This window comes from Delphinapterus leucas, chromosome 10 (assembly GCF_059928025.1).
Source record: "Delphinapterus leucas isolate spDelLeu-1000000601 "Yukka" chromosome 10, BTC_Dleu_Yukka2, whole genome shotgun sequence".
NCBI classification, from domain to species: Eukaryota; Metazoa; Chordata; class Mammalia; order Artiodactyla; family Monodontidae; genus Delphinapterus; species Delphinapterus leucas.
In genome coordinates, this window is record NC_143138.1 from 73,104,696 (window position 1) to 73,117,340 (window position 12,645).

Genomic DNA, 12,645 nt, shown 5'->3' on the forward strand with positions numbered 1-12,645 from the left:
ATTAGTTAAATTTTATCCAGTCTTCCTAAATCTGTTTTTCACATATATATCAAACTAAAAAGAGGAACTAAATAAAAGTTTCAAAGATTTTCCACATTTCTTTTCACGTTTTTCTTCCACAGATGTCTGTGACCTTGAGAGTCCATGTGGAAGGCTGTGCTCCAATTGAGACTGGTACATCAGGGAGGAGAACAATGCAAAGACCACTCACAAAGATCATTTAAAAGAATTACACCAACATACTTGGGTTTTATAATATATATATTTTCAATTAAGTGAAGGCAATTTTTTTTAACTTCTTTCAGATGTTTTCTTAATTTGTCCAATTTAGTCATCCAACTGACAAAGCAGAGCAACCCCACGTTTGATCCAGTGTTGAATGGGTTGGTCTGTTTTCAACAGCATTGCAATGACAAAATTAGTCGAATGTCCTGTGGTGGAAAGAGTTCCTTTACGTTCACTTGTCTTGTAAAGAGGACAGACATAAGCATTCGACTTCACAATCTGAGACTTTTTAGCTTGAAGAAAAAGGAAATATATTCATTTGATAAAAGGAAAACAGCCACTGGTACTAAAAGAACAACTATTTATCTTGTAATAAAATGACCAGTAGTAAATCTAAGATCATGATTATGATATTGAACATTTTAAAGTTATTATTGTTGTGTTTTTACAGTTGGCATATAATTATGGTTGTGAAACAAGGTAAATGATTTCATATGGTGCATGATTCTAGGTCTGGAGGACAGAAATTGATTTTAAAGACCTATCACTTAGCAGGTATGAAAACACTCAAGAGGACTTGGGAGAGAAGGAGAAATTAGGGAAGAAGGAATAAAATACAGCATAGGTAATGCAGGAGATGCAGAAAAAGAAACACAGCTGCTTAGAGCTCTAATACAAGAAATCCATAAATTAGAAGCTGAAGTTACTATTTTTTTCAGCAGGTTATTACTAAGAAAAATATACCAACTCTTACCTACTCACAGAAAGAATCTATACACAATCCTTGAAAAGCCAGATATGAGATATTAGGAATCTTTCTAAACTGAGGCCACATTTGTCATAGTTATAAATGAACTGCTTTAATAATAAAAAATGCTTAATGGGTTGAGTGGTGATTGGGTAATTTATAAATTTTTCATTTATAGTTATTTGAGAATTAAAAAATAGAGAAGAAAGAAAAAACTAAAGAATGAGCTTCAATTGTTCAGATTTGGTGGGGAAATGATGATTGCAGAAGGAGGGAAGGAACAAGTAGGTTTCCCAAGGGGGCAAAACTGGCCTCCACCCCGTGTGGCTTGCAACATCTGTACCTTGGGGCACCTGGCTGGCTCCTAGGCCTAGGAGTTTCTTATAGCCAGAAAACTCTAGTCACTAGCTGGAGACTGTGTCAAGCCTATTTGTGTCTCTGAGAGGTATGCAAAGGCACTTCAGAATCAAAATATTGATGGGAAGCTCTAGACTGAAAAAGAACTGTAGGGGAGGGGCAAAGGAAACATTACATCCCATGGGATAAGAGCAAAAAGAGGCAGAATAATATTCCTAAAATAATATAAATGCAACCCAAAAAGGCAGAACAATATATTTCCATTGTAAACATTAAGTCACTATTTACTATAATTGAACAAAATCTTAATAGGTTTGAACAGAGACTTATTTGGGGAAGCAGTTATAATATCTATCATTATCTTTCCTAAAACTCTACAAAGTTTTGTTAGAAATATATTTACTTGGTTTTATCCATATTATGGGCATCAAGTCAAACAGAAGTTTGGGGTATTGTTCGGCAAGCAATCCACTGTGAAGAGAAATTGACAGATGTTTATTAGAAATAAAATAAAATTTGCATCTTAGAAATTGCTACTTAGCTATTGGCTTTTAATACAAGAGAGGACCAGAGATATGCAGGAAAAGAAATGTAAAAACAAAACCAAACAAAACCAAGGAAGAGGCAATGAAGAATCGAGAGAAACAGAAGAAAAATATGGAAAGGCAATGTGTCAAACAGTGGACAAATATCAATTCCTGCCACTTTAAAAGCACTGTCCATGAGGCCGACACTATGCTGTCACATTTAACCTTCCCAATAGTCTTGTCCCCATTCCTAATCCTATTTCACAGATGAAGAGTGGAAGGAAGCTCAGAGAGACTGAGTACTTTTCTCACAGTAACACAGCTCTTAAATGCCAGCATGAGGATTCAAACACAGATCTATCTATCTAGAAAACGTGGTTTATTTTCCCTATGCTACATTGTTTGTTTCTTTGCTTGCTTGTTTGCTTGCAAGAGGAGGGAAGAAAGGGATGAAAAGATAAATACATATATAAGGAAACGTAAGTTAACAGAAATGTCAGCAGAATGATGAAAATGAAAAGCGAAATAATCAAATGAACTATGTGCAGCTAAGTCTCCTCATATCCCTGTCTTAGAGCCATCTCTGTAAAACCACCTTCATGCTCCTTCTTAAGTGACTTTCCCTGCCTCCGGCTTTAACCCTCCCTTGAGAGCAAAGTGTAACCCTGACTCTGGAAATAGAAGATTATGCTTCGTAATGGATTGTTAAAGAGCAGGGCTTCAAGGGAAATAATCTTTCCCTTTCTCATATGTCTGTGTGTGTGTATATAAATATATATATACACACATATGCACTGTTGTTTCCTAAGCTGGAAATTCAGTATTTATTTAAAATATGTACTTATTATGTCATCAAAATGCAAGAAACTGTTTTCCATTCACCAGGAGAAATGGGAACTTTACTATAAACTGTTTGAAACTGAGGTGCTCCTACACATTACCAAACAGAACGTAACTGTTATAAAACAGAAGAAGGAAAATAATTTCAACTAACTTTTCTACTAGTAAGACCATTGAAATATTAACTCAAAATTGTTCAGAACCTGAAATTACTCACTCATTAACTGTCCGAGCCTGAGTAATGACTTACGGCAAGAATTCTGATATTATTTATTACTTGTCGTATTCTCTAGAAGTCTTTTGGTTGATGGGGATGGCAGGGGGAAAGGTAGCAGACAGCTTATCTCACCTATGATTCAGCTACAAATGAATAGGTCTTTGCAGTTGAAACTACTGACCTTGTTCTGTCCCAGCGTGCTCCATCCAGATATAATCCGTGGATATAAACGCCATCTTCAGGTGTTCCCTCAGATGTATCAGAAGAAATAACCTGAAGGCAGAAGCACACACTAGCAATGATTTTCTCCCTAGACAACTTTGTCTCATAAAGAAAGCAGTAGCTAAATCTTCAGAACATATTCAGGAAAACTCCTCCATATAATAGCTTCTTAAACCGTAAGACTTTTTCAGTAAAATGTAAATCTAAAAATATATAATACGATTCCTTTTGACATATTTTATATGGTTTTACTGTACCTCATATTGATTTTTTGCTAAGATAGAAAAACAGCATTAGATTATTTGAATTGAATATTGAGATATATAAAAATTCTCTCATAAAGATAGCAAGACAAATATTATATACTTTCTTCATGAACACAAAGAATGGAAAGAAGTAGAATTGTTTGTAATGGGCTATAAAAATATGAATTCCCCATATCCTCCTTGCTTAAATACATGCCTTTGATGTAATGATATACTCTGGAGTTTAAGGAGTTTACGGTACCTCAAATTCATATCCTAGTAAATCAATAGGGATGGTGTATTTTCTGGCATAATTCTGCATCGCTCCAGTTAAAAAGGCTTGGGTGAAAAAGAAACCTGAGAGCCAAAACACACGAGGTTTTCCTGAATTATACCAGTCCTATAAAGGAAAAAAAAAAGCATTATGTTCATTTTTCAACTTAAGAATCACCTGACACACAATTCCTGATTCTGGTTTTTGTGTATGTTGCCCACACTTTCCATCACAGGACTCTTTCCTGACACCAAACACACAACCTATCTTGGCCCTTCTACCTTTTTATCCCTTCTAGTTACTCTTCTTGGAAAATTCAAACTAACCTTAACATTAACCTGAATAAAACAAAATTTGAAAGATTCAAATCTTCTGCAAAAAGGCAAATGTAAATTATTTGAGGGTTTATTACATTACTTAATACCACTCAACTGAAGAGGGAAAAAAAAATACCACTCAAAAGCAACCATCTTGGGGCTTCCCTGGTGGCGCAGTGGTTAAGAATCCTCCTGCCAATGCAGGGGACACGGGTTCGGGCCCTGGTCCGGGAAGATCCCACATGCTGCAGAGCAACTAAGCCCGTGTGCCACAACTACTGAGCCTGCGCTCTAAAGCCTGCAAGCCACAACTACTGAAGCCTGCACACCTAGAGCCCGTGTTCCTCAACAAGAGAAGCCACCGCAATGAGGAGCTCACGCACAATGAAGAGTAGCCCCTGCTCGCCACAACTAGAGAAAGCCCGCATGCAGCAACGAAAACCCGGCTCAGCCAAAAATAAATAAATAAAATAAATAAATTTATTAAAAAAAAAATAAGCAAACATCTTTAGACATCTTATGCATTGTCTAACTATAGCCCTCATGTGTTGGTTCCAGTTCCTTAATCCTCTTAAACTCCCTGCCTCCACACCACTATCCCTGTTCCAGTTTAGATATCCTGGCCTTCTTTCTGTATCATGTGTACCTCTTCTTGTTTCTTCCCTCTGTCTGCTCAGTACATCTATAACAATGCTGCCAGAGTATACTTCTCCATGCATGGTTTAGATCAAGTTTTAGCATCTTTAATTCTTCAGCAATCTACTACTACCCTACCAAATTAAAGTCTAAAACATCTTAGTCTCCTATTCAAGATACTTCACAACCTGGCCCCAAATTGTATTTAAATATCCATCCCTTTTAGTTCCCCTTTAAAAATCTTACATTCTAATCAGAATGTACTTTTGGTGGTCTCTTCTCTGCACTGGGTGGACATCTGTTGTTTTTTCTGCTTATCTTAAAGTGGCACTACTCTTATATCTCTCTGGAGGATGAACCCTCCTACACTTTCAATCGAAACACTTCTGGTGGTGGAAATGCACCTTCTGGAAGTGGGCATGTCATTCATGCCTAGCTGATCATACCTGCAGTCATAGTGACTGATTCAGGAATGGACATGTGACCCAATCAAAGCCAGAGATGTAGAGACTTTTGCTGGGACTTTTGGGGAAAAGATTCACTCTAAACTCTTTGAAGTTTTGTGGATGTAAGGCCAGAGTTGCTGTTGCTATCCTGCTACCGTCAGACAAGAACCTAACTGAGAATGGAGTTAATCCACAGAGATTGGAGCCGAGAGAAGTGCAAGAAACCAGGATCAGGCAACTACATTTGCACCCTAGGCCAAATGCTGCCTGGAGTCACTTTACTCCCTGGCTTTTTCAGTTACATGAGGGAACAAACTTAATTTTTGCTTATGTCAAAATTTTTACAACAGGATCAATCCTAAATGAAATAGTGCCTTTCATCCTACAGCTGTCTCTTAAGTCCTCTTCCTTTATTTGCAGTGTCCAAAACCATTCATCATTTAGACCAGCTCAAATGCTACCTCATCCAATAAACAAACTCTGCTTTCCTAAGTTAAAAGAACTCTCTCCCTTCTTTGAATTCCCAGAGCATCTTATATGTTGCTCTTAGCTTTTTCTTAGATACACAGATTATCTTCCTGTAGGCTATTGGCAACTTGAAGGTAACCTGGCAACTTTATGCAGCAACAAAGCGCTTTAGACAAAGTGGGTCTCAATTCACATTTGAATGAACAGATGAATTAACAAAATGAACTTTGTCTCTGAGTGAGCAGCACACTATGGGAAGAAGCCAGCTTTGCTCCCTGGGAAGAAGAGAACAAACCACTGCTGGAGACGTTGCAACAGTACAAGCTGTCAGATCAAGAAGAAGAAGAGAAAGAGATGGAGCTTGACAAGGGTACAAACCAAGCAGAACTAGTATCATGCACAAGAAAGCTATAAGAACCCAGAGGCAAGTGTATAGAACATTCCCTTGCTCACTCCAGGGCTTCATTTAGCCAAGAATGTCATGAGTGTCTAGGTCAGCTACTTACATACAATCTCTGAATCAGCTACCATTTACTGAGCGCTTAATGCATACCGTAGGCGCTAAGTAATTTACATGCATCACCTCACTTAGTCCACGAAATAATTCAGTGAGTTAGGAATTATTCCTTCCATTTTACTGATGAGGAAACTGGGGTGTAGAAAGATGAGTATCTTGCTCAAAGTCACACAGATACTAAGTGTCGGATCCCAGATTTAATCTGAGATTCCAGCCAGTGTGCAAAAAGCTTAAAAAAAAAAAAAAGGCACAGGCAGGAGGAAGGGAAGGTAAGTAGGGTGAACAGTGAGAGAGAAATGAGAAAAGAAGAAAAAACTCCAGATGACTCAATTTGTTTAATTTGTTAACTCTAAGAATCATTAGGAGGTAAAGTTAAGAGTCCAGGGGAGAGAAAGATGATGGGAAAACTGTGCAGCTTCTGTAAGGGTAAGAAAACAATAGGGAAGATCCATTCAGGGGAAGAGATTTGTGGTGAAGGATGATAAACATGCGCAATAATGAGTGAGATTTTCCTTTCTCATTCAAACAGAATGATTCCAACGGGAAAGCCAATTTCAGAAAGTAGAGTTTGATATGAACTTTATATTAACAATAACAACAAAGGAAATTTGTCCTGGATATTATTCCAGCTGGCATCATGCCAGGACCCCTCTAGGGGACCAAGCTAAAGACTCTTCAAAGCCCTTCAGGAACAAAGCAGTATACGAGAAATGTAAGCACTTCCGATTAAAATTTCAGAAAAGTTTAGGAAATGAAAAAAAGCAAGATTATGTCAAGGGGAGGATGGAATTAACTATATGTCAGATACTTTTGATAAGGGACAGAAACTACTGAAGCCCGCGTGCCTAGAGGCTGTGCTCTGCAAAAAGAGAAGCCACTGCAACAAGAAGCCTGCACACTGCAATGAAGAGTAGCCCCTGTTCGCCAAACTAGAGAAAGCCCACACACAGCAATGAAGACCCAACGCAGCCAAAAAATAAATAATTTTTTTTAAAAAATGTAAAAAAAGCCCTTATATTCTGATTCTTTTGTTAAGTGTATAATCTACATAAAAAGCTCCTATAAATTAATTTTTTAAAAAATTTTCAAATAAATATGGGCCTAGGAGATGAAGAGGCAATTCAAATCAAAGAGGAAATAAAAAAACACCTAGAGACAAATGAAAATGAAAACACAACAATCCCAAATTTATGGGATGCAGCAAAAGGAGTTCTAAGAGGGAAGTTTATAGAGATACAAGCTTACCTCAGGAAACAAAAAAAATCTCAAATAAACAACCTAACCTTACACCTAAAGGAACTAGAGAAAGAAGAACAAACAAAACCCAGAGTTAATAGAAGAAAAGAAATCACAAAGGTCAGAGCAGAAATAAATGAAATAGAGGCTAAAAAAGAATAAATAGAAAAAAAATAAAATGAAAAAATCAATGAATTAAAATAGAAAAAAATCAATGAAATTAAAAGCTGGTTTTCTGAAAAGATAAACAAAATTGATAAACCTTTAGACTCATCAAGGAAAAAAGGGAGTGGGCCCAAATCAATAAAATCAGAAATGAAAAGGGAGAAGGTACAACCAATATACACTACCAAATGTAAAATAGATAGCTAGTGGGAAGCAGCCATAGAGCACAGGGAGATCAGTTTGGTGCTTTATGACCATCTAGAGGGGTGGGATAGGGAGGGTGGGAGGGAGACACAAGAGGGAGGAGATATGAGGATATATGTATATGTATAGCTGATTCACTTTGTTATAAAGCAGAAACTAACACACGATTGTAAAGCAATTATACTCAAATAAAGATGTTAAAACACACACACACACACACACACACACACACGAGATATCGCCCTGCATCTGTCAGAATGGCTATCATCAAAATTAACACAAATAACAAATGCTGGCAAGGATGTGGACAAAAAAGAACACTTGTACACTGTTGGTGGGAATTTAACTTGTTGCAGGCACTGTGGAATATGGAGGTTTCTCAAATAACTAAAAATAGAACTAACATATTACCCAGCAATTCCAGTCTCAGATATATATCGGGAAAAAAACAACACTAATTTGAAAAGATACATGCACCCCAATGTTCATAGTAGCCTTATTTATAATTGTAATACATGGAAGCAGCCTAAGAGTCCATCAGCAGATGAATGGATAAAGTAGATGTGGTATATATATACAATGGAATACTACTTGGCCATTAAAAAGAATGAAATTTTGCCATTTGAAGAAACATGGTGGACTCGGAGGAAGTTATGCTAAGAGAAATAAGTCAGACAGAGAAAGACAAATACTTTATGATGTCACTTATATGTGGAATCTAAAAAATACAACAAACTAGTATATACAACAAAAAGAAGCAGGCTCACAGATATAGAGAAAAAACTAGTGGTTACCAGTGTGGGAGTGCAATGTAGGGGTGGAGGAGTGGGAAGCACAAACTACTGTGTGTAAGATAGGCTCAAGGATGTATTGTACAATGTGAGGAATAAAACCAATATCTTGTAATAACTGTAAATGGAAAGTAACCTTTAAAAATTTTATAAAAAAATTAAAACAAACAAAAATAGTCCCATGAAAAATCGGTTTAGGAGATGAATAGGCAATTCACAGGAGAGAACACAAACAGCAAACACACATACCAAAAGAAGCACAGACTCACTAATAATCAAAGAAACTCAAATTGAAACAAAGATATGCTTGACCTATCAGACTGGCAAAAATTAAAAAGCAATGTACAAGAAAGCCTATCGCTCCACATCTTCACAAGTAGGGTTATTTTGTTATTAGCTTCTATAGTGAAACAAATAAAGCGTTTGTATAATAAAAGGGCAACTGAACACTGAGAGGTCATATACCTATGTGAATTTCCAAAATGTATTTTGGGGGCTCTCCCCACCCACTATCCTCACATAAGCATCAACCATACGATGGGGGCAAGCGGAGGAGTTGGGGAGGAAAAAGAGTGTGCTGCCTTACACATCCTTTATGTGTGAGGTTGCAGGGTGAAGCATTCGGAGATTTCAAAGCACTCCATCTTCTCCCTGGTTTTATGAGATAAGAGATAAGAAGCACCAATTTCTAGATAATGGACAATTATTGATAAATCCAAGCCTCAGGCTCTTTTTGTGATTTACCATCAGTAGGAAAATCACAAGACCAAGTTGTGAATCTTCAAAAATATAAATGTCACATATTACTTGGGTTTGGGTAAAATAAAATTTTAATTTTCTGCTAGTACTTTGAAATGTGTGTAATTTTCAATATTCTAAAATTTTGATTAGATTATCATGAAACTACTAATCCATTTCATCTAACTCAGAGACATTCAAGTGACCACAGCCAATTTCTAGTATCTCTTCTAGTATCTCCAAAAAAATGAAATAATATATACATTATAATATATATATATTATATATAATTTTTAACCTGCAAAAAGGTCAGCCGGGCTAGAAAGTCTGTGATGTAACTTCCTAGGGGTTTAAGACTTGGGTATGATCGTTGGGCCCATATTTCTGGAACCTTTCCAACAAGCAGACTGCCAGAGAGTGCCTCCAAAGCAGAATCCATGACAACCACGCCCTTAATAGCTTTTTTAAGGTCCTGTAGAGTGTTGCGTATAGTTTTAATTAAACTGCAAGGAAAGAAATTGTGTCATCAACATATATGATAGTAAATACCAACATACAGTCTTTCCAGAAGAAGAAATAGCAGGATACCATTCACAGCTTTATGGGAGTGTATTCCCAAAGTGTGGTCACCTCCCACTTGATAATATAAAGTAATTTTACGTGATACTTGGATGAACATTTTTCATCTTATTTATTACATATGTATTTTTAAATATAGAAAATAATATAACTTGCATATCAAAATTGGTGCTTTCAAGGTATTATTGCTTAAGACCAGGCAAATTTAAACAGAGAATAATTTAAGGAAAAATATCAGGTAAATAATGTTATAGGTGACATGCAAATATGAAGAAAGTTATAAAGGTACGATACAATGGCTGAAACTTTGGAAACACTGAATTAAAACACACAGTGTATATTCATTTATACCCTTGCAAGTACTTTGTTTCCCACTGAGGCCCAAACTGCTAAGAACACCATAAATATACCTGAAGTGAGGGTTTTAGCCTAGAAGCCTAAGCAACTGAGAGATAGTATGTTATGATATGTAAATACATATGGTCTTTGTATAACAATTACTAAATTAATTAAGGCATCATAGTGTTTTAATATGCTTTATTTTAAAGTTTCAAAAAGTCTGGAAACTGAAACAAACTTGGAAACACTAGAAAATTCATAACCAAAACAATTCTCCATTCCTTAAGCCAGTATTTAACTGTAGAAAATTCAATTTGAAAATTCAAAGCAGGGGCTTCCCTGGTGGTAGAGTGGTTAAGAATCTGCCTGCCAATGCAAGGGTCACAGGTTCAAGCCCTGGTCCGGGAAGATCTCACATGCCACGGAGCAACTAAGCCCATGCAGCGCAACTAGTGAGCCTGCGCTCTAGGGCCCGCGAGCCACAACTACTGAGCCCATGTGCCACAACTACTGAGCCCACTTGCCACAACTACTGAAGCCCATGCGCCTACAGCCCGTTCTTCTCAAAAAGAGAGGCCACCACAATGAGAGGCCCGCGCCACAACAAAGAGTAGCCCCCGCTCGTGGCAACTAGAGGAAAGCCCATGTGCAGCAACAAAGACCCAACACAGCCAAAAATAAATAAATAAAAAAATTTATTTATTTTAAAAAATTCAAAGCAAATAATTTGTTTGCTATTTTAGGGTACCTAGTCAATCCAGATAGACTCAGGAAGAAAATGGGGGGGTGAATATGTGTCAATGGCAGAAAAATGACAAGAGATGTATTTACACATAGACCAAGATAAGGCTCATTCCATCTTCACTTCCTGAGGAGAAGAGCAATAGGTGGATGAGAAATTATGATTAATGAACATTTTTAACCAGTCAAAGCAGATCTCTATTTCATCACCACTTTTACATTATAAAAGATACCTTCCCTTCTGGAGCAGAAGATTACGCGACTTTAAAAACGGAGAAGAACTCTAATGAAATGGCAAGTTTTGATAATTTTTTCTTAAAATTTTAATTCAATACCAGTGTAACTTTTTATCAACTTTGGTTGGTAGCCTTCTGAATAACTGGGTATAGAGCTCCTTACTTGTTAAATCTTTCCATTTCTTGTACTAAAACAGTATTCATGCTCTCTTCATATCTCACGGGATACTTGAGTAGTGCTGATTCAATGTCAAAGTCATTTGGTAGCTAAGAGAATAGATTTTGAAGATCACATATTACTCTCAGAATAAATAATTAGTTTCATTCAGCTATAATATCAATTATAGCTAACATTAGGCAATTACTATGTGCCAAGTATTATGCTAACTGCTTTCCAAACATTATCTCATGTAATCTTTACCATTCACTACTAGGTGGCCATCATTATCATTTAAGTACAGATAGGTTAAGTAAATGTCCAAAGGTACAGAGTCCAAAAGTGGTCTGTTTAAATCCATAGATCTCTAACACTAAGGCCCATGCTCTTTACTACAGGATAGAGTACTATGAAGAAGATATACATTTCTGAAAAGTTGTGTAATTTTCTTTTGTAAATTGAATTTTATTTTCCATTAATAAAACTGATGTACCATTTCATAACTCTTTTTAATTTATTTCCAATAAATTATCAATTGGCTCAAAATGGATTTGCTTACACCACTATCAAATAATTAATGTATAAATGTAGCAAGGTTCCAGGGCATAGGGAAAGAGAAGGCCATTGAGTGTCTGATTTCAATGAGGCATCTCAGAGACACTTGAGGAGACGGGATAAAGGGGACTTTGGGGTTGGTGAGCAAGCCCCAAGACAATGGAATTCACACTCTTAAAGGGGCAAAGGAATTTCCCTATGGGGGAGCTCCCAAACTAAGAAAGTTGAGCTGCCCAGACTGTCCCCAGGCAATGGTCCTTGGGCGGTACAAAAGAATTCTAAGTCATATTAGGTGGTGTCACTCAAGGCACATCTGGCTCAGCACAAACATTCTACCCCAATTAAGATCTATATGCCACTTCCAGGAAACTTCCTGCTAGGGATCTTGTAAGAGCCCTTTTGGGAGGGCAAGAACCTTGCCCCGAAGAGATAAACCACACAAGAAGAAGGGGCTGAGGGTGAGAAGAGGCAAATGGCAGAAGCAGCAGTCCAGGGGTGGAGGTTGGAGGAGACTAGCTTGATTTTACCCAGGGGTAGAAGGCAGTGTTGCTCCCTTCTCCTCTCCAGTGGCCACAGCCAGGCTTAAGGTGAGTAGGCTCTACTTAAGGACTGGTGTAAGGCAAGGGTACCAACTGTGAGAGTAGAGTAGGTGCCATCCGTGGATTTTCAAGGCAGATGGGGTAGGGGTCAGGTTCTGCTCTGTCAGAGTGCCTGACAATGAAATATGGGGATAATTATAGTATTTATCCTGGAGGGGAGTTGTGAAGATCTGTGCTTAGCACCATGAAGTCCTCTTAGTAGTTCTTTACTGAATTTAAGACACAGAAAAAAGTGAGAAAAGAGATTATCATTCCACTTTACCAAG

At 37.3% G+C, this 12,645-nt stretch overlaps 1 protein-coding gene across 1 annotated transcript in view; it reads right to left on the reverse strand.

Moving 5' to 3' along the window:
• Positions 1–326: 326 nt before the first annotated feature.
• Positions 327–12,645, reverse strand: part of DNAH12 (dynein axonemal heavy chain 12) — a 232,994-nt gene continuing 220,675 nt past the window's right edge. The window contains exons 70-75 of the mRNA XM_022572785.3: positions 11,232–11,335; positions 9,472–9,676; positions 3,644–3,781; positions 3,096–3,187; positions 1,734–1,801; positions 327–518 (exon numbers count right to left, since the gene is read on the reverse strand). Of these exons, the coding sequence (XP_022428493.2) occupies positions 328–518; positions 1,734–1,801; positions 3,096–3,187; positions 3,644–3,781; positions 9,472–9,676; positions 11,232–11,335 (798 nt within the window). The 3' untranslated portion in view covers position 327. The remainder of the gene's footprint in view (positions 519–1,733; positions 1,802–3,095; positions 3,188–3,643; positions 3,782–9,471; positions 9,677–11,231; positions 11,336–12,645) is intronic.